Genomic DNA, 22,178 nt, shown 5'->3' with positions numbered 1-22,178 from the left:
GAGGTTTTGCATAAAAGCCCCTTGCATAAAAATGGCAGCTCATTAAGTATTCAAATGAGGCTCAGTTATATTCACCACTCATTTGCATATTCTCTTGAGCAAGATGGGGCAGTCTAGACGTAGCCTCCTTGTTTCTAAACAATTCTAGAAATACCATAACATTTAGCCTCAAGTCCTTTCCCCCAGTTCATTGACATTATTGTATTTGCTTCACAAATGCCTGTCATTCACGATGTGCCAAATATACATCCAGCCAACAAAATCTCTTAGCATTCAGACAAACAGGGGCATCTGCACTTTAGCATGCCAAAGCACTAGATCTATATAACATAGTAACTAATAATAAACTTTTGGCAATGGTCCTAGAGGTCAGCTAGACCTAGAATCTCTTCCTAGGTTAGCTTTCCATGCATGCTTGTACATGCTGTAACTGTCTCGATGAGAGTACAGTTTTGAACACACTCCTCATCTTTCCAGTTAGCTAGCTGAACATATAACCTGAGCTATAAACAACAATCATAAAAAAGTTGCCCAATGAAGCATTCCTGCTACAATAGTGGAAACTTTAAGGGTCCACATTCAAATAATACCATTTCAGATTCCATGACAATATGAGATGAATGGAAGGCTTCTCTCTAGAACATACTACTTAGTAGCCAGAAACGTTTGGCATAAAAGCAGTTGGCACAGAAATGATCACACCATCATGATCTCAACTTGCATGGTTCACTTTCAAGATGCCTATTATTAAACAAATAGTCATGACTGGTTTTGGACACAAAGAACCTGATCCTAGAAACACAGATCAGAGTAACACATTACTCATGTTTATTCACATAAACTGAAGTAAATGGGGCTACTCATATGAGCAAAATTGCTTGTACATGTTTGCAGGATCAGAAACTATGACTGTGACCAGATTGCTTATTAAATAAATACAAAGGGACACAATCAACTTAGAAAAGATACACTTCTACTTGAGGAAAAATTAACTACTTTGAGTAGGAATTAGGGATGTAAAAGTGTAGTAGTCGGCTGTATGATTCTAGTCAACTACTTGCATTTCCCCTCCCCTTGCTGACTCAGTATCAAAGGCAGCAATGGATGGGGGAGCAGGAGCCGGTGCTGAAGGGAGCCAGCTTAAAAGGTGGTCCCCCCAGCACTGGTTCCACAGTACCGCTTGTTTCCCCCCGCCCCCCACTACTGCCTCTATCAGAGACAGCAGCAGTGGGGGAGGGGGGGGACAGCAGAGGCTCCCACAAAGCAGCCCCTGCCTGTGGGGGGTTCAAGCTCCCGACAGGCAGAGGCTGCTTCGCATCCCACCACCCCCCGTGGATAGGAGCTGCTGCCACCCCACACTGCTGCCTCTGTATCAGAGGCAGCAACGTGGGATGGCAGGCAGCCGGTCTTCGCGGGAAGCTGGTTTTTAAACTGGCTCCCCTTATGGTCTGGTTCCCACTTAGCATCCCACACTAGAGCATCTGATTCAGAGGCAGGAGCATGGAGTGACAGGAGGCTCCCTGGGAGTGGGGCCAGAGTGCACTGGCTGCCATCCCTGACCCTGATGACTATAGGATTAGTCAACTAACCACTAAGAATCCATACTGTTACTTGACTATTCTATTACCTGCTATCTAACATCCCTAGTACAGGTAACACTCAAATTACTACCAAGTGAAAGATTAAGAGGAGGAGGGGGGCGGGAGTTAGTTCATGTATTTTATGATTTGACAGCATTCTGAACATAAACAGTTTAATTTTTTCTACATAAAACAGAAGTGACTTCTTGGAATACATTTGCAGCAACACGACAGTTGGGGGGGGGGGGGGGGGGATGAACAAATGTCCATGCAGCAAATTGCCCAGTGAAGCAAAACTGAATTGTCAAAACTTGACCTAACCCTTGCCAGCAGCAGGGTGGGACCCTGCATGTAACTGTTCATGGTAACCAGTAAGCCCAGGTTATCCTTTTACATCCCTATTTGTTACTGAATTTGCTACATTTCAAGCACAGCAACATGTGACAGTCTGGTTCAAAGCCCACTGAAGTTAATGGAAAGACTTTCATTGACTTCAGTGAGTTCTGCATCAGGCCTGCAAGAGTCTGTTTTGTCTATACCACCTGAAGGGACAAATACCGTATAAGCAACAAAATGTAGAACCCAAGAATGAATTAATGGTATCAAGATTTTTCAGATTTTGAGACTATGATCGCTTACCCAGATTACATAATGGTCACACATTGTTAATACTGTGGTTACTATAATTCAGATGTTAGTCCAGGTCTTCAAACCTATGCAGGTAACAACCAGAGCTTGGCCTAGAAAATGAGTGAAATAAAACTTGCAGAATTTAGTTTAATAGCTTGAGCTACAATCTGTTCTCATTAGGAGGAATGGCACTTTGAAATATAACAGCTACAGGAAAATCTCAAGATTCCTAGTTTTAATTGAATCACATTTAGCCATATTAATTCTTCCTTCATACAGACTAATCTGCTCTCTATCAAGAGCTGCCTGATAGAAAGGACCTGCAATTTCTCCTTAAAAAAATAATCCTCTAAGATAGGTGTGATAATTTAAATAACTCTTAAATTTTTTGTTAATCCATCCAAGAAATCCTCTATGCTTCAGTAACGTTTCTGAAAGACATGGAAAAGAGCAATTATAGACGTCTCACATCACCAGAATCTCAGGGAGGGCCAGAATTATATTTCCAAAGTGCCAACTTCACAATTTGCTTACTCTTCACTAAGAAAAAGGAGGATTTGAGTGGCATAAAAAGGAGGTAAGTAGCTACAACTGCTTAGATCTGTTTCCCAACACTTGCTTCTACTGCACTTGGGCAGACCATTGCTGCTAATCAAGTGCTCCATTTATGGGACAGGTGGGCAGTAGCCCCTCCCTTGAGTTTGAACCCCCTGGTTCTCATGCTTGAGGTCTACTTAAAGCTGCATGCCCTAGCTCCAAAGGCAGTTCTTAAATGCAACAGAGTTTGAGCTGCTTGCAACTTTGTCTTTGGGGCAAGGAGTTTGTTATAAAAAGAGGGAGGCAGGTGATTAAAAATAACAAAAGACTGGTCATTTAAGTAACTGAAGGATTGTTAGATCTTCATTGCTAGGCACTCCACTTAAAAGATGGGGGGGGGGGGTAGGAATGAGTGTTGTGCTGCTAGGATTTCCATTTGGACTAGTACTGCAAAACATACAAATGTTCTGGAAAAGAAAAAAGGATAAACAGTGAGGAGGTAAAATTTGCAGATACTACAAAATTGTTCAAAATAGTTAAATCCAAAGCTGACTGCATAGAGTTACAAAGGAATCTCACAAAACTGGGAGACTGGGCAATACAAAAGCAGATGGAATTCAGTGTTGATAAATGCAAAGTAATGCACGTGGTAAAATATAATCCCAACTATAGATACAAAAATGATGGGTCTAAATTAGCTATTACCACTCAAGGAAGAGATCTTGGAATCATTGTGAATAGTTCCTTGAAAACATCTGTTCAAAGGGCAGTGACAGCCTAAAAAACTAACAGAATATTGGGATTCATTAGGAAAGGAATAGATAATAAGACAGAAAATATCATATTGCCTCTATATAAAGTTATGGTAAGCCCACATCTTGAATACTGTTTGCAGATCCGGCCACCCTATCTAAAAAAAAGATATACTGGATTTGGAAAAGGTACAGAAAAGACAACAGAAATTATTAGGGGTAAAGAACAGCTTCCATATTAGGAAAGATTAAGAAGACTGGGACGTTTGCATTGAGAAAAGAAATGACTAAAGGATGGGGAGATATGTTAGAGGTCTAGAAAATCAGGAATGGTATGGAAAAATAGAATAAGGAAATGTTATTTATTCCTTCACTAACATAACACAAGAAGCTCACTCAATCAAATTTATAGGCAGCAGATTTTAAACAAACAAAACAAATTATTTCTTCACAGTCAAACCTGTGGAACTTTTTGCCAGAAGATGGCGAAAAGGCCCAAACTATAACAGGGTTTCAATAAGAACAAAATAAGTTCAAGGAGGATAGGTCCATCAATGACTACTTGCCAGAATGGGCAGAGATGGTGTCCCTAGCGTCTGTTTGCAAGGAGCTGGGAATATGTGACAGGGGATGGATCATTTGATAATTGCCTCTTCTGTTCATTCCTACTGAAGTATCTGGCATTGGCTACTGTTAGAAGACAGTACACTGGGCTAGATGGACCATCGGTCTGACCCAATGTGGCCAGTCTAATATTCTTATATAGAGTCCAAATGTATGTGTCCCCTACTGTAACCCACTAGGCCCCACTCCCCTTCCAGAGCTGAGATACAACCCAAGAGTCCTGACTGTGTATGTGTGTCTCTCTCTCTCCACTGAGTTGGTTAACAAAGTAAGAATATATATTAAATATTAAAACTTTAAGGTTAACCAATGTCCCGTAAATGATTTGCCACAAGATGTCAGACGTTAGTATTAGAGCTGAGTAGGTCTAATATTTCTTTAATTTTCTTTCTTTTATATAGGAATTAGATACAGGGATCCTGTCAGCTAACTTCTAAGTTACATGCCAAAAAAACTACAGTTCTCCAGTGCCTTCGTAGCCTTAGAAAGAGATGATGTGTGTTCGCGCAGGGAGGGCGAATGGGATCGGTCCACACAATTTGTTGCTTGGCTTGTACTGAGCATGCTCAGTAAAGCTGCTGTCCTCAGTCTGCTCCCCTCCCCCATGCTCACACTCCCCATCAGAGGATGCATATGTCAGCCTCCTCCCCCCCCAACAAAAGTCTGAAATGGTGCCCCTGATAAAAATAAAGCCAAGGCAATGCATGTACATTTACAGCAGTAGGACATAACTACTTTTCAGTTCCTATTACAGATTTCCAAATCTGATTAATTTGGTTCTGTTTATTACTAAATGATAGTTTTATAAGTCTTAAAACTTATCAACAATCGAAATATCTACCTGGGAGAAGTACAATAATAGTGCAGTTCATCAAAGTAAATAATGCAGGGAAATGAATGGCTCAGAGTATTGGTAACAGAGTATAAAGTGTGTCTCCTCAAGGTCAGTATTCAGCTCAGGTCAGTATTGCCCGAAAATCAGTATTAATGTTTAGTGGCCCTTGGGAAACAAGTTGGTCATCTCAGACTAGTTTAATATCTAAAAAAGTTTCACTATTGCAAATTACAGTAGCTAGCGCGTGTGCCAGAGATTATAATGAGGGGTAGGAAACCTACATACTTTCCATGTTTCCATCATATATATACACTTGTCACCTTTACACATTAGTGCCAATTTTAAACCAGTGAAGGATCTAGCCTAAAATATATTCTAACATTTGGCCCTATAAATTTGCATGCTTGGGAACGAACTATAAAAGGTAAGTCAAGTTGTTTTAAATAGTGAATGTTAAACAGATGCAACCCTCTTGCTCCCAGATAAATTAAAATTAGTTCAAACAAAATGTGTAGTTGACATGGCTTAAGAACTGTGAGGTTGAACTTAATAAATATAAAAATAATGGGAAGGAAATTACCTATACTAATTTTGGCTTTACAGAAGCCAAACTTTAATTGGTTCAATGAATTAACAAGATTAACTATGTTGCCCATTTTTTCAACCCTTTTATCCTATTGGGGGCAACTTAACAGACATTAAAAAACCTCTTATCTTACATTCCTTGGTCAAGACAGAAGGAGAACACCAGACAAAATGATTTTTTCTGAAAAGAAGACCATCATATCATCATCTTGATACCCTGACCTCAGATCATCAGTGAGGATACATTATTGTTGGCACCACAGATGCTTTAGTTAAAAGGACATTGTCTCTATTCCCTTTCTGTGTTATTTACTGCTCAACCATTATTCCTCCTATCCCCTCTCTTGGCTTTTCAACATCCTATAATCAGCTACACTGCATGTGTTAGTACAGTGAGATGAGATGGGCGACCCAGCCCTACCCTGTCTGAGAAAATGGTAGCCAACCAAGTGACATTTCTTACTGAAATGTGAGTCAGGGTCCAGAGCAACAGGTGTTGTGGCCAACCTGCCAGACAAAAGCATCCATTCATGACTGACTAACATTCCAAGAACATGAACAGAAGCCATATTTAACCCCCTGCCTCAACCGTTTTTTCTATCTTCTCTCTTCATCTTGTGTCTGTCTCTCTATTAAAACCTGGAAACATATGTAAATATCCTTCATACATCAGGATTTAATTTTATTTTAACCTTTTCCTTTTTATCAAGGAATGGCTGTTGGTACAATAAAAAAATATTTTACCTCTAAGAAAAGAAAGACTTGAATTGGTTATAATCACATTAGTTTTACATAAATTACTCCATTTCAATTTCAAAATTCTTGCTTGTTTTGCCTTTCTTGTTCTTTCTTGCATTTTAATCAATAACCTTCCAATTTTAGAATAAAAGTGCATTTGGGTGTTTGCCAAAAAGCAGAATAAACCAACACCTTCCAGGGAAAAATACTGTAACTCTATTTCAGTGTTGGAGAGTGAAAGTGTACAATACCCTTAACTCTTTTAACTCTTGAAATCAATAAGAGAGGTAGGGTAATACTGAAATAATACTGTTCCCACACCACCTCCTCCATCCCCCCCAATTTAACTGTTTATGTGTTTAGCTTTTCTCACAACTGGGAACTGATCATCCGCTATTCAAATCAATGAGAGTTTTGCCATTTTCCCTCTGTGAGCAGAAGACCAAACTCCTGCAGAGCAGAACACCTTAAATAATTTCTATCACCTTAAGAAAATGGCTCAAAGATTTCAGATATTGGAAACTTCAGTTGAACAAAGAGAACACTTCAGATTAGGGATGTTAAAGGTTAACCAGGAAACTGGTTAGCATATGCCTTCCCAGTTCTCACCATGCTTACGGGGTAACCAGAGCCTCCCTCCCCCTCCCATCGTGGCCCTGCCGCCCACCACACACAGCAGTTGGGGGCCGGAGCAGCCCCCGCCACCAGTGGCCAACTGATTAAACAAATAGTTTCACTGGTTAACTATTCTGGGCGGTTTACACATCCCTACTTCAGATATCAAAATATGCTGTATTTAAATATCAAATTAATGTTATTGAAAACAGTACCAGACAGTGTTATGTTGCTGCTGAGATTGAAACCCTGGAAATAAGTCCAGTGTCTGCAGTACAGTGAGATGAGCTTTTTTTAAAAAAAAAAATAGTACTGTTCTATAATAATCTTTTTACCTCAATACTCAAATTATTAAAAAAAATTGTTGAATGAAAATGTAACTCTGAGTTAGCCAAAGAACTTTGTCTCCATTCAAGTTATTCTGCAAGAGAAGGCTATACAGAATAGATACATCTCCAGAACCTTACCCCAATTGTAAATATTCCCAGAGGTTGCATTTTTTTTTTAAATAATCAAAGGGGGGGGGGAAGGATTAATAATCCCCCAAATTTAAGACCTAGTTCTGAAACACTGTTTCAATTTTCAAGTGAAGAATTTGTAAAATCAGATTGCTCAACATACAATTTTTTTATGCAGCAAAACTTATTGCACTTATATTTCTCTTTTTAGATTAAGAGAGAGTACACATTTTTGTTCCCACAGCTTACTTCTGAAATCTTAACTGCAGAACTAGCACTTAGAGGAAAGACTGTGGTTTTGGAAAAATCACTACACAGTCTTATCTTTCTGATTTCTAAACTGAAGTTAAATCAATAGAGCATGTATTAGACTTCAATTTATATATCTTTGAAATATATTTGCTGTGGAATTTCTCCTATGTAATGTTTATGTGGAGCTGTGAATAGGCTTCTGATTGGCCTAATGCACTTCCCTTGGTGGTTTCCTTTATGGCTAATGCTCTACTGATGGTCTTCTAAATAAAGACCATTCTTAAATGCCCATATTTTTAAAAATAAAAAAGTTTGAAAAAATTAAAAAGTGACCTTGTGTAAGTAAACTCTCACTAACATCCAACAGAACAGAACTATATTTCAGTTATCGTCAAGTCTCCTCTCTTCAATTTACACAGCTTTCTGGTCCCCCCCTCCCCAAAAAAAACCTCACAAAATATATAAAACACACACTTATTCCAACTAGCTACCAGTCTCTGAATTTGGAGGTCTGTTTTGAGTAAGGTAGGATAGTTTAAGTGTAGCTACTGTCTGGAAGAAAAAAATAAAATCAGTGTTTAGTAGAATTTTTTTCTTAATGGTTGAAGCAAACAAGCCCCATCAGTCATTTTACTTTTGGCTCCTATAAGCTGTAGAGTTAAGGTCTGTGAATAGAACTTTTGCCATCATTAACCTATTTAGGCTATCATTCTGATGTATTTCAAACATAATTAAATGTATTTGCTAGAGAGCACTAGTGCATTTTTCTATACGGCCTATAAAGCCAGATAATGTAATGTGATTGAAGTTAGCCTGGTTCACAGCCTTTAATTTTTTTCTCATTAAAACATCCTTAAATTTGTAAGAATAGCATTTTCCATTCTGGTGACACAAGTGAAAATGAATTCATCTGGGGGAACCATCTATATAACACGCACTTCTACTAATTTCCTCCACTTTTATACAGAAATAACAAGTAGCTGCAGCATCCGTTCTCTCACAAATCCATGACAAGACAGCTCTGGAAGAGAAGACACCAGGGGCTCAATCATACCAAGTACATAACACAATTCCATTAAAGTCAGTGGAAGCTGAAGGCATTCAACATTTTACAGGAGCACTTAGCATTTAGCAGTGTGAACCACCTATGAAATGTGCAAGTTGTATTTGTAATAAGATAAAAATGAAACCTGTGTATAAGGCACAACAAAGTAAGGTAAGGAAAAAAAGTGTTTCCACTACTCTATTTTTACTCTATTTTTGCAGTGTACGCATGAAAGCTTGATTGCATTGTAATAATTTGATTATTTTTAAAGTATAAAACCTTGATCTCATAAAAATACTGGATAGTGATCTTTCACAACAGTTAAGTGCCGATTCCCCACACCTACACAAAGTAACAGAATGTAGCGCTTAAGTAAGGGAAGAATTCAAGATTTTAACTATTTTAAAATTAGTCACATTTTGGAACTACACTTGCTGCAGTCTTCACTTTGCTTTTTGAACAAAAATTCTATTAAAATCATTCTCTATTCTCATTAAAAATTGCTTTAAAATGTTCAAACACTTTATTGTGCCTTATACACAGGTTTCATTTTTATCTTTTTACAATGTTTTAAAATTGCTTTAAAATGTTCAAAGCTTTGCTGGCTTAAACTTAAAGTTTCTATTTCTTTGTACACCAAGGAATGTTATCAGGTATCTTCCACCCTCCAATCCTATAATTTCTAAAGCATGGAAATAATATTTCTCTACACGCACATAAATGTTTAACTATTGCCAACTCTTGTGATTTTTATCATAAGTCACATGATTTGAGGGATATTTCTAAGTCTCCAGAAGCTGCAATCCAGAAATTGCATGAGAGTCTTAGCTTTCATTTATTTAAAAATGTTTTTATCCTTCATGATTATGGGAAAAAAGCTCATAATGAACTGATTGAATTCTAAAGTCTCAAAAAACAGAAAGGGGGAGAAAGACACCCAACACTGAAAATTAAAAAATAACCTCATGATTTCAAGTCACTCATGATTTTTAAAAACATGAGGTAGGCAATACTAAAATACTTAAAATCACTCATAATTCATACATACAATTCCATTGTTCTATTATAAAATGTCAAATCACATATTCTAACAACAAACTGAATTCCACCTCCTCATACCTGTCTAATCTCAGTATAAACATCAGATACACACTGTGCCACTTGACCCAGCTATGCCTCCTACATCATCACAAGAACTGCAAACCTCTGGCAAACTACCAACCACAACATGTGGCCCATATTGCAACCATACACTAGCTGCAAGTTCACTCTCCCATAATTAACTGGAGACATCATCTTGATGTTCTAATGTGACCCCATCATTGTAGTACCTGAGCACGTCACAAATGTTCATGAATTTATCTTGCTTGATACTATCCATATAGAGGCTAAAGATTTGAGCTTCCCTATCCATCTACCTCCCATGGTTTAAAGACTAAACTAGGACACATTTTATTTTCCCATGTACAATTCATAAGCAATACTTGTTCCCCACCCCACCACCTCAGCCATATTTGAAAAGTCAATCTGCTACCTCCACTTTCCCTACAAGGGCTCAAAATCCCACTATTCTCTCTCTCTATAAGAAACAAGTCTGTCCCCTTGTGCACAGTCTACATTTTTACCTACAGCCAGATCACTCTATAAAAACAGGCCAAAGACTGGTTCATCACAGCAAGATACACATTATCTACTTATCACCCCAGAGAGAAAAGAGAGTTACATGTTCACAGTACACATTATATTGTGATTCGCCATTAGAACTAGTCATACTATGGGATTTTAGATTCACAGGAAAATTTCAGAAAATGTTTGTTTCAGAAGTACTGACATGTGGCATTTCTGAAATTAAATATGCTCCTTAGGCACTCCTCCCGAGAGTTCCAGACTTCCTCCCTCAGATCTGGGAGCCAATCCACAAATTCCTAAAAGTTCTGGCATGGTGGTCCTGAAGCCACAGAGCCTGGAAGTCAAGCCGCTTCAGCACACCATGAGGCAATTTGGCAGGAACCAGGCAAATTTCTAAATGTAGCCTGCCAGCAGTACGATGAAAATTTGTTGAAACAAAAGAATTCAATGAAACGTCATGGGTTTGACAAACCTGCATTTTCTGTTGAGTTCTATTCATGCTCAGCATACAACAATATTGTTAGAGTTATGTCTTTGCTCTCTACAAAGCATTACCGACAAGAGGAAGCCACATGTACGCTACTGGGCTCCAAATAACTGTATTTACTACAACCCCATACAGCCTAGTCACAATATGTGTGCGCGTATTATATATCTTTTATAGCTACTCAGTTAAGTACTTGCTATTTCTGCAATTGAAGGTATGGAGGCCCAGTAAAGGGCTCCCAAAGGGATGCCACCCAATTCCTATATACTGCAGTAAATAGAAGCATAGATGGAGAGTTAGATGGAGAGTGGGAAGCTACAGTGGTAGAGAGTTAGAATTACTTTTGAAACAGGTGATGTCTATTTACATATACACTTACCCAACAGTTGTAAGCACCAAGAAAGTATTTGAACATTTTTCTATCTTCCCAAAGGGAGCAGCTAACTAATTATATTTAATACTCTTATTAACAGTAATGCTTATATAGCACTTGAGATCAACACATCTCAAAGGACTTTCCAACAAAAGTATAGTTATCAGCATTTTACAGATGTGGAAATTAAGGTACAGAGCAGTGAAGTGATTCAAAATCATCCAGAATGTTATTGGAAGAGTGGTAACAGAACCTCAGGCCTGCTAAGTCCTAATGCAATGCACTATCCACTAGGATACAGTGCCTCATTAAATGATTACATTTTTATTTTTTTAACTATAACATTCCTTGGTATATCTATGTAGCAGAAACATGTTAACCAAGGTTGATAAACAAAAAATACTGTTAACTTCTTTGTTTACAAAAAAACAATAAAAAGCGTAGGAGGCCTATACGTAGTGCTTAGTAGCTCCACCGTGTTTTTTCTCCTGCCAGCTAACATATATGCTTCCACTATGTGCCATGGGCCTGACTGCAAATCCTTGTTGCCCCCAGCTCATGCTGTCCAGCAAAACTTATGAGTAGAGCCCTGCACAGATACAGATGCAGATTAGAAATTTTGTAACTGCAAAACTGAGCTGCGGATACCTCTTATCCTGCACTGACATCCTCATATCTACAGCATTCCCATGGCCCCTACAGTTCTCCTGCATGTACTTACATCTTTTGGGCCACCTTATCACATTGGTATACTGTACATGCTTTAACTAAACCTGCAAGGTCAATACTGGTAAATAATTTCCATTATTTAAATTCAATAAGCCTATGCTTTAAATGTTAGTGGTATGTACCATATGTAAAGTGTGAAGATTTGCAAACAAGCATGTGGACACTGAATTAAATTTTAAGTTTTTAATAATAACTTAGCAATATTATGAACAACAGACTTATAAGTTTCTGAACAAATGGTCTAGCAAACATAAAATTACTTGCCCTGTGCAATGTTAGAAGTCAACAACTTTGCTCCTATGGTACAAAGGAGCTTTCTACAAGACATATAAAGTTCATCTGTGCAGGAGATGGTGCTTCCTCAGAAGCTGACCTAAGGTTGTGGAAATGAATTCCCACAGGGACTAAGGATTATCACAAACCTCATTCTGCTCCAAGTGCGGGGTACGAGTCTTTGATGTTGCCTCCTCAAGCATAAATATACTGTATAGCAACATCTTGAGAGAGATTGTCTGTTCAAGAACTCCTAAAAGGTAAGAGCTAGGACCACCAAATTCCGTATACAGCTCCCTCTTATAATGACTTAAAGTAAAGTAAGGGTTTGATTGTGCTAGGGATGGTACTTGGTCTTGCTGTGAGGGCGGGGGACTGGACTCGATGACCTCTCAAGGTCCCTTCCAGTTCTATGAGATAGGTATATCTCCATATATTATATAGGAAAATGGGCTTGCTTTTTATAAAGCCATACAGAAAAAAAGAAGACAGAATTACCAGGCAGGAGACATGCAGGGAAAATACCACGCTCCTCGCTCCCCCCCGCCCTTGCAGATTCGCAGATGCTGCCGGCCTTCCGTCCAAGGAAAACAGAAAATACCGGACATTTTATGTATCCAGTATTCTCTGGGGGGGTTTTTTTAACCAGATGGAAGACCAAAATACTGAACTGTCCGGGCAAAAACCAGACACCTCGCAACCCTTGGCAGGAGAAAGGTGCTAACTGGGGGTACACCCACCCTGTCCAGTACTGTCCTGTCCCTGAGTGTCCCACCCTCCACATGCCCTTTAGGGAGAACAGGGGAGGGGGGCTAAAGTACCCTCCTTCCCAGATTCAAATGGGAACTTATGCTGGCTGTTCCCCTTCATCAGGGAGTATGGGGAAAGTGCTCAGTTTACTACACTCCTCACTTTTAGGAGCGCAGAGGGCTAACAAGTGCCCTTTGTTCTCATTTCCTGATAGTGATAGGAAGGGGAAGAGCAACCAGCCCTGTTATGAATCTTAGGGAGGGGTCTTCGGCCTCTCCCCCCACACCACTGACTCCTGTACCCCCACACCTCTACCCCCTATCCTGAGCCACTCCTTATGGACCTGAACAAATGTGCTGATATATAGGCAGTCCCTGGGTTACGTACAAGATAGGGACTGTAGGTTTGTTCTTAAGTTGAATCTGTATGTAAGTCGGAACTGGCGTCCAGATTCAGCCGCTGCTTACATACAGATTCAACTTACATACAGATTCAACTTAAGAACCCCGGGCATCCCCAAGTCAGCTGCTGCTGAAACTGATCAGCGGCTGATTCCAGGAAGCCCGGGGCAAGGGCTTCCTGTAGTCAGCCACTGGTCAGTTTCAGCAGCGGCTGACTTGGGGACGCCTGGGGCAGAGCAGCTGGGGTGCTGCTGGGTTGGTCCAGTAGCGCCGCCGCTCCTCGGCGCTACTGGACCAACCCAGCAGCACCCAAGCTGCTCTGCCCCAGGCGTCCTGATTCAGCCACTGCTGAAACTGACTAGCAGTGGCTGAATCAGGACGCCTGGGGCAGAGCAGCTGGGGTGCTGCCGGGTTGGTCCAGTAGCGCCCAGAGCGGCACTACGGGACCAACCGGCAGCGCCCCAGCTGCTGTACCACAGGCGTCTGGAGCAAAGCCATGGAGCACGGGGGCAGCGGGACAACCCAGACGCGCCGTGGGTGTCCTGCTGCCCTCGGGCTCCGCGGCTTTGCTCTGCTTTGCTCCCCGTCTCCCTGGTCTGCAGACCAGGGGGACGGGGAGCAAAGTGGCGGAACACGTGGGCAGCGTGCTCCTTGGCTTTGCTCTGCTTTGCTCCCCATCCCCCTGGTCTGCAGACCAGGGAGACGGGGAGTGAAGCAGAGCAAAGCCAAGGAGCACGCAGGCAGCGGACAGCCCAGACGCGTCTGGGCTGTCCGCTGCCCGCGTGCTCCGCCGCTTTGCTTCCTCTCCCTGGTCTGCTGGAGACCAGGGAGACAGGCCCCGTTCGTAACTGCGGATCCGACATAAGTCGGATCCGCGTAACTTGGGGACTGCCTGTATTATAAAAATATCCAAAACCACTCTACTGTGCTAACAGTTCTCCATTGAAGGAAAGGAAAGAGAACAAGCACAAGTCATGACGCTTAATGCACTAATGGAGGGCACTCAGAGAAGATGGTGAGCGTAGTATAAGAATCCCTATAGAGTAAGGTTGTAAGAACGTAGCTGTTTAAATGGGTAACCAATAAGCATGAGGTTATCAGTTACCTAAATGGTTACGTGTGGCTCTCAGCTGCCACCCTGCACTGCTACCTCTGCCCTGGACTGCTGCCTCCTTAATAGCTGGCTTCCAGTGCACACCATCTCCTGGGGAACTGGCTGCCACCCCGCATATAACTGCTGAAATTTTCAGCAGTTACACAGATTGCAAATTACACGCCTTTAAACATCCCTAATACAGAATAGTCTAAAAGATGTGATTATATGGCTTCTATTGGAAATCAGGGCTCCATTGTAACTACAAATTTGCTGCTGAAGAGTACTACCCTAATGAGCGTCATTTGTAATCATCTGTACTTCAAAGAAGACAGGTTAACCATTTTTCCTTTACAGAAAAAAAAAGTGTTCCATTCTACAATGAAGCCATAGCTACAAATAGAGCCTACAATTTTTAGACAAACCATTGAAGTCTGCAAAGATCAGAACAGAATCTTGGTTCTTAAGCACCAGAAAAAAAAAGTCTGCTACGAATGAGCTAAAAGAAAGCTTTTTAAAATTGTCATGTAGAGGTGGAACGTTAACATTTTCTTTAAGCTACAATCATCCATCTGAGGGCAAAGCACTCAAACAATATCCATTACAACAAACATTAATAACTGTGCTGAACTTATAACTCCCCGCCCCAATAGTCTTTGGAAGAAAATTTAATCATTCAGAAAGTTTGAAGGGTAATTTTTGAGAAACAGACACACTAAGAAACAAGTGAAGGTTTGAAGTCAGCATAATTTTTTTTATAATAAGCTACATAATAACCTATATCTTAAAGAAAAGAAATACAATGACCAGCTTTATTCAACCTTCACAGAAAAGACCTCTTTGCTCTTTAAAGCAAATGTGGCAGTTTTCAGCTCAAATAAATTATAATAGCCAAAGTTACAGGGAGCTAAAATAAAGCATATAATAGAAATGTTTCCAACCTTCATCCCTCATAATACAGTGACCACTCAAGCAGCAAATGATAAAGCTGCCATATACCTCACACCTGATCTGACAGTGCCTAATTGCTTTGTAAATGTGCAAGTACAAGAGATGAAGACAGGCAGATGTGCAAGCATGCTGTCTCCTCAAGAACTAGAGCGGAATATATCCACAACTTTTGTCAAGGATAGTACTGCCACCAATGCTAGCATGTCCAAAAGCTATAAGTGAATCCTTAAAATACTGGAGGCTGATCCTGAGCTCATATCAGTAATCTTCACTGAAGTCATCTGGGTCTATGTGCATGATTTAGGAACTGCCTTAGTGAGGATCAGACCTCAATTCTGTCAAAGTATCACATTTAAATGCAAGCCTTTAATAGATTAGCCTGGCAGCACCGGGACAAATCTGTGAATTGGATCAGCAGCAGAAAAATAAAAAAAGCATCAAAGAGGCTGGGTTTTGTAATGGACTTCAAAGTCTGTTTAAAAACCCAGACTTGATAAAAACAATGTCTTAATTTTATCTTTTAAGTTTTCAGTTGTGTCACATGATCCTCTTTCAATTTAAATATCTGTCAACTTTACATTTTGGTAGAAAAATAAAATCCAGTGTATTTAATGGATGATAATTGTCAGTGCTTATAAAAGCCAAGCACATTGGAGCATAATATGAACACAACCAGCTAATCAGGTGATATCCAAACTTCCAAATAATGGATCTCAAAATCCCAGTCCATATCTTTACCTACGGCCAGTTTTGGAGAAAGACTGACAAATGCTAAATAATATAATTGTTTGGTAATATGGACAAATATTCACTAATAATTGGGATGAAATCAGACTGGTTTACACTGTTGACCCAAATAGTATTTTAATTTGTTCCATCACCTAAACACATGCTCCCTATCAGCCCTTTTGGGGCCCAATCTTCTCAAGTGCCCACTGAAGTCACAATAGGAGTTGAGTGTGTTTAATATTTTTTTAAATGTTTTTAACATTTGTAGGATAGTCCCAGGTTTATTTGTTTTGCTAACTGATGGTGCATCTTCTCTTTATAGCCATTACATTTTCCAGATTTTTTTTTTTACTGGGCTCGCTCTACCCCAAGCCACCTTCCCCTATTTTTTTTTCTTGCTGAAAGCTTAATGCACTAGCAAATATGCCATACATTGGTCAAAGTGACCAAAGTTCTTTCTATATTTTGACAGAGCACATGCACACCTTCACTCTTTCCCTATGCTTTGCATGCTTGCTCCCTTTTAAATCCTAAGCTAACCTGAAACATTTGCAGGCAATAAGTGATTGAGGGCTGATCTGAAAAAGGGACTGTTTTCTTGGAATTTATTTATGAGACTTACTGAACACTACAGACATCAGTGATTGGGCATGACTTTGAGCCATTGCCCTCCCAGGCTAAGACAGGGCATCAGCTTAAAAGAAGTTTTAAGTACTAACAAACAGAGTCAAAGTAATGCATCTGGGGAATGCCTCCCCTTTTAGTTTGGTTGCTTTTATCCTCCTGTCTAGGGAGGAATTAAGAGCTTCCCTTTCAAGCATGTTAAACAAAGCCCTCTTCTGTCTATGTCTGGTTAAAGTTAAAAATCCCATAGCATACCACATATATAAACAGTAGGGGGAATAGCTTTGACATTCTGGTCAGTACTTTTCCTCCATAAAATTAGTTGCTATCAAAAGGTCCTGTTTGCTATTCACAGGCCCCTGATGGCAGCTGTTTGTAGGAAAATCACAGTAAGAACCTGCAACTAATGAAACACTTCCTGCAGCACCATTTACCCACTATTATCGGCGGGCTTGGGGGTGTGCAAATGGACACAGAGCACCTGCCCAGCTGCAGCTTACCATTGCTGCTTCTCTCAGCCCCATCTAGCATTATTATTTATTGCTTATACGGCAGGAGGTCCAGAATAAAAGAACAGGCCTGCTTAAAAGCTGACCACAGTCAGCGCACAACCGGCAGCGCAGCTGACTACGCGGGGAGAAACTTCAGCCCTGCCACGGAGCATGAATCGCGTCGCCAGACTCCTTACACGCCCCCTGCCTGCTCCTGGCATCAGTCCGCGGCCAGACACGGCCGCCCTGCAACAAGTGGTGCAGCCTCTTAGGACAAGGAGGCGCGGGAGGGGAGCAAGGGCAGTTCCGCCCAAGTTGCGCTGGGCGCAGCCGCCGCGCAAACCAAGCCGGGGCGGTGCTGGGTGCACATGCCCCAGGGGAGTTTCCCTATTTACCTCTCCCGCCCCCTCCAATCCCGCGTGCAACAAACAGCGCGTGCCAAGCGAGCCCGGCACCCGCATGAGCCAGCCTCCCCCCGCGGCAGCCACCAATGCACCCACGCAACCTCCCAGCCGCGCGTGCTCAATACTTCACCGTCTGTCACTGTCACGTCCGCCTCCTCCTCGCCCGGCTGCAGCGCCAGCTGGAGCGCGCGCTGGCTGGGGCTGGCGAGCTGCAGCCCCCCGCGCAGCTGCTCCTCGCTCACCAGCAGCAGCTTCACGCTGCACTGCAGGAGCTGCGGCTGCTGCGGAGCGGCCATGATCCCTGCCGCCGCCACCGCTCAGCCTCGCCCAGCTCAGGCGGCGGCTGCGAGAGGAGCTGCTGTTGGTGCTGCTGCCTCCCCGGCCCGGGGAAGCCGCGGGGAAGGGAGAGCCGGCGGGTAGGTTTCCCTGATAAACAAGTTCCACATTTGAGACACCTCCCGGCTCTTTCTGGCATTGGCAACGCAGCTTCTCCCCTCCCTCCCTTTACAGAGCCTGCTCAGCCACTAACAGCTTGGGGCGAGCCGTGCTCAGCGACAGCCTCTGCGCTGCCAGCAAAACAGTGACATCTCCTGGCCACCGGCGTGGCTGCACCGGCTGCCGAGTGGCCAGCCGCGGCGTGCTCGGGACTCTCCGGGCAGACATGCGAAAGCCGGGCGCTCATGAGCGAGCCCGCCCGCCCTCCTCGGAAACTCAGGCCTCGCCTTCGTGAGGGAGGATTCTGCTAAACCCCTTCCGCCTCCCCCCCCCCCCTTCACGCTCCCACACTCCGATTGCAGCCCGCCAGCTCTGGGGGGGGAACGTCACTCAGCGTCCCGGTGTTTATTAGGGGCAGAATGAAATTTGAAAATAGCAAATAGGGTTGTCGGATGGTTTCACCAAAAATATCTGGACACACTTGACATTACATCACAATCTACATTACGTCTTATTGAGAAAATACCACATATGTATATTTTCTCAATTTCTTTCCCCAAACAGAAAGCTCAAATACTGCACAGTCCATTTCAAAACGGGACACCTAGTAACCGTAAGCCCAAAACACCCACGGGCAAGGCTCCCTGACCCCGGTCTTAACATTTTGGGGAGAGAAGAGAGCAGTGGAGGTAGAATTGGTTCAAATTGCCCCTCCCCCATCGAATTTTTTTAATTGCATTTAGGACTCTTGCTGGAGGCTTTTCAGAATTTGGTGCAGGGTCACAACCAGCTGTGATCAAAATTGGTTCCCAGTAGCTGTTTCTGACCAACTTGCTCATCAGTTTCGGTATACATCAGTTTTAGCTACCACTCCATGTATCTTTACAGGGGAAGCTAATCTTGATAGATGGGGTTCAAAGTGTCACATTTGGCTGCCTTGTACCTGCCACAGGTCCAGGGGAGCTAATGTTGATAGATTGGGGTTCGCTGTGTCACATTTGGCTGCCTGTGCGCCCGCCACCGCCGGTGCAGGGGGGCCTTTCACATCCTCTTCTCTTCAGCACTGCCCTTCCCATGCCATGCAGTGTTCCAGCAGTGATTTACAGGGGCCAGAGCTCTTTTAAGTCACTAGGCTCTGGGGCAGCTACTGTTCCCCTCTCCGTCCCAGTCATTGTGAGCACTGGTTAGACACTAATTCAATTTCTAAATACAGCCCATTTAGGCCAGAGCCCTTGGAAGGTCCCCAAGTCCTCCCCCATTCCTCTCAAACACCCGCAGGAGCTGCCCTCTCTGAAGCCCAGCCTCCACACCAGGGCTGTGTGAGGGTGTGAAAGGAGAACTGCCTAGGAACCAGGGCTTTCCCTCACCTCCCCCCCCCCAACTCTCCCTTTTCATAGGGTCTCCTTTCCAGTACTTTCCCCTCCCCCCATGGAGGAGCCCGAGAGTACCATACCTGTATGACAAGGGCCCCGACAGTCGACTGCCCCATGCTCAACTGGTACCTGACAAATCGGAAACTGTTGGACGTGGCAAGTTTCCAAATTGCGATGGCTACCCACTTCTCCAGGGAGATGACAGGTCTCATCTGTGTGTCCCATCATGTGAGGGCAGGGGCAAGCCAGACAGACAGCTCCAGGACCATCTCCTTCCTCATACGGAAGTTCTGGAGCCACTGCTGGCCATCCCACCGCTCCATCACTGGCCGGTACCACCAGTAGGAATTGGTGTCCAGTCCCCAGAAGTGGCACTCCACAGTGGGGTGTACCTGAAAGGTGCCCCCAGACACATTGAGGGTCACCTAAAGCAGCCCGGGATTGTGTTCCTGCAGGGCCTGGAGGGCAGCTTGCAGCAACGGCAGCATGACAGTCAGGGGCTGTCACATGCCCAGAGACAGCTCTGACACCATAGCAAGGAGTGCTGTGGTGTCCAAACACAGGACAAGCAAAGCTCACAGTGGAAATGCTTTGCTGTCCCTCAGAGAGGTAGAGAAATGGCTGTACAAGGGGGACCCTTTAAGCATGCATCTCAGATAGCCTCAAACAGCAACTCCAGGAAGTCACTGCTGACCTAATGCCCTGCCTGAACTGGTTGCGGGTGGCCTTAAGTGCAATTTAGCATCCAATCAGCATAGATGCTCTATTTTAAAATGCAAAGTGCTGTTTTCATACACTTTTTGGGTGTAGATGTGCTATTTCAAAATACGCTATTTTCAAAGGATATGTCTACACAGCAACATTCTTTCAAAATAATTTAGTCCGTGTCAGCCCAGTAGGCAGTTATTTCAAAATAGAGTCAAAATACTGTAAAGCTGGAGAACTTATTACTCTGACTCCTAACCCTCATTGTACGAGGAGTAAGGGAAGTCGGAGGAAGATTGTTCGGTTTCAAAATAAATGCTGTGTAGATGCTCCCAATTTCTAAATAAGCTACACAATTGACATAGCTCAATTTGCGTAGCTTATTCGAGTTAATCCCTAGACAGGTAATGCTTGTATGTATAAATAATGAAGTGTGCAGAGTATTCTCTCAGGGCACATCTAGACTTGCTTTCACTTTCGAAAGAAGCTATGCAAATATGATGCAAATTTGCTTGCAGCATTTTGTACCGTAGCAGTGCAGAAAGGGAGGGCTGCAGAGACTGGCAGGGAGAGGCAAGACATTAGGACAGCTGTTCCTTTAAGAGCAGACAGGAAGCTGCCCTGTGCTCAGGCACGCATCTCTCTGAGAAGGGAAATGAAAAGCCCTCTCTGCCCCCACCCCTAGATCTGCACCTTTGGTAGGGGGCTCACCCCTTGGGTAGTGGTTACCTAAGGTGACCATACAACCCCGAAAATCTAGGACAGTCCCGCATTCCAGTCTCCCATCCTAGTACCCCAAAAAACACTAAAAATGTCCCAGTAACAGCAGACCAGCTAGAAGTGTTGCACACTGCTCTTTCTCCACCCCCTCCTCTGCCCAGGGAAACACAGGCATGCAGGCACCACCTACAGATTGTTCCCATTACACTTGAACCCAGCCAATAGCAGCAGTAGGAAGTGGTGCCTAATTCCTAGCCCTCTGCCACTGACAGGCAGGTAGTTCTCTTGGGAACCACATGTAAAGCAGCAGCAGGTAAGTGGTCCCCTTCTCACAGCCCCCTCCACAAACCCCACTGCCCTTTAAACTTTGTAAGATCCACACAACTCTTCTTAGATTTAAAAGGCAGACATGGGCGGGCCAGCTGAGCTGGGAATCAGCTGATCCTGGTTTGTGCACAGCCCTGGCTCTGCCTTTTAAATTGACTAAGAGCCATGCAGCTTCTTAGACTTGAAAGGCAGAGCCAGGGCTGTGCACAAACGGGGGTAAACAGATTTCAAGCTCATCTGATACTGTCCGCGTGGCTCTGCCTTTCAAGTAAGACTCCAACCCTGAGCCCATCATACACCTGAATCCCCTGCCCTGAGCTCCTCACATCCCCACACTGCACACTTGTGCCCTGAGCCCCTCCTACATCCCAACCCAAACTCCTGCACCCCCACACCTACAAGCCTGTGACTTGCTCAGCACCCCAACCCTCCACCTAACCCCCCCACTCCCCAACCCTTTTCTCCTGCACCCAAATTCCCTTCCAGAGCTTGCACCTCTCACCCCTTCACATATACCCAAATCCCTCATTCCCACCCCAGAGCCCACACCTCCGGTCTCAACCCATGGAGAGTAAGGGCTGGGAACAGCAAATGATGGAGAGGAGGAGAACAGAGAAAATGGGGCCTCAAGGAAAGGGTGGGCTCTTGGGGAAGGGATGCGATAGAGCTTGGCTTGCCCTGACATTTAAAAACTGATCTTGAGTGTAAAAAGGTTGGAGATCACTACTCTAGATAGTTGCTTGCCCACATCCACAGCCTGCTCACTCACCACACTGCTGAGACCCTATACCTCCCCACACATACGCCCTCCATAAAGATCCCACACTCCCAGCTCATTCCTGCACCCTCCCATGCTTTTGCACCTTCTCCCTGACCAGACTGCACCCTCACCGTCTTCTCAGATTCTGCACCCCATCCCTATCCACCCCCAAGACTAGGAAGGCACACAAAATCCACTGACTCTGAAACCCCTGAAAAGTTAATCTAGCCTGAGACCTTGAACCTCAGTCTTCCCTCCCCCTTCCCTCACCAC

At 43.3% G+C, this 22,178-nt stretch overlaps 1 protein-coding gene across 2 annotated transcripts in view; it reads right to left on the bottom strand.

The window, feature by feature from the left end:
• LOC102449863 (histone-arginine methyltransferase CARM1-like) overlaps positions 1-18,270 on the bottom strand; it is a 143,187-nt gene extending 124,917 nt beyond the window's left edge. Inside the window, exon 1 of one of the 2 annotated variants that reach the window (XM_075931655.2) lies at positions 17,716-18,270. In XM_075931655.2, coding sequence (XP_075787770.1) covers positions 17,716-17,881 — 166 coding nt within the window. In that variant the 5' untranslated portion in view covers positions 17,882-18,270. The remainder of the gene's footprint in view (positions 1-17,715) is intronic. The other variant, XM_006129900.5, reaches the window with a different exon arrangement.
• Positions 18,271-22,178: the final 3,908 nt, after the last annotated feature.

Source organism: Pelodiscus sinensis, chromosome 6 (genome assembly GCF_052426305.1).
Source record: "Pelodiscus sinensis isolate ZL-2025 chromosome 6, ASM5242630v1, whole genome shotgun sequence".
Classification (NCBI taxonomy): Eukaryota; Metazoa; Chordata; order Testudines; family Trionychidae; genus Pelodiscus; species Pelodiscus sinensis.
Note: the sequence above shows the minus strand (reverse complement) of the source record. Positions and strands in the feature narration are given on the sequence as shown.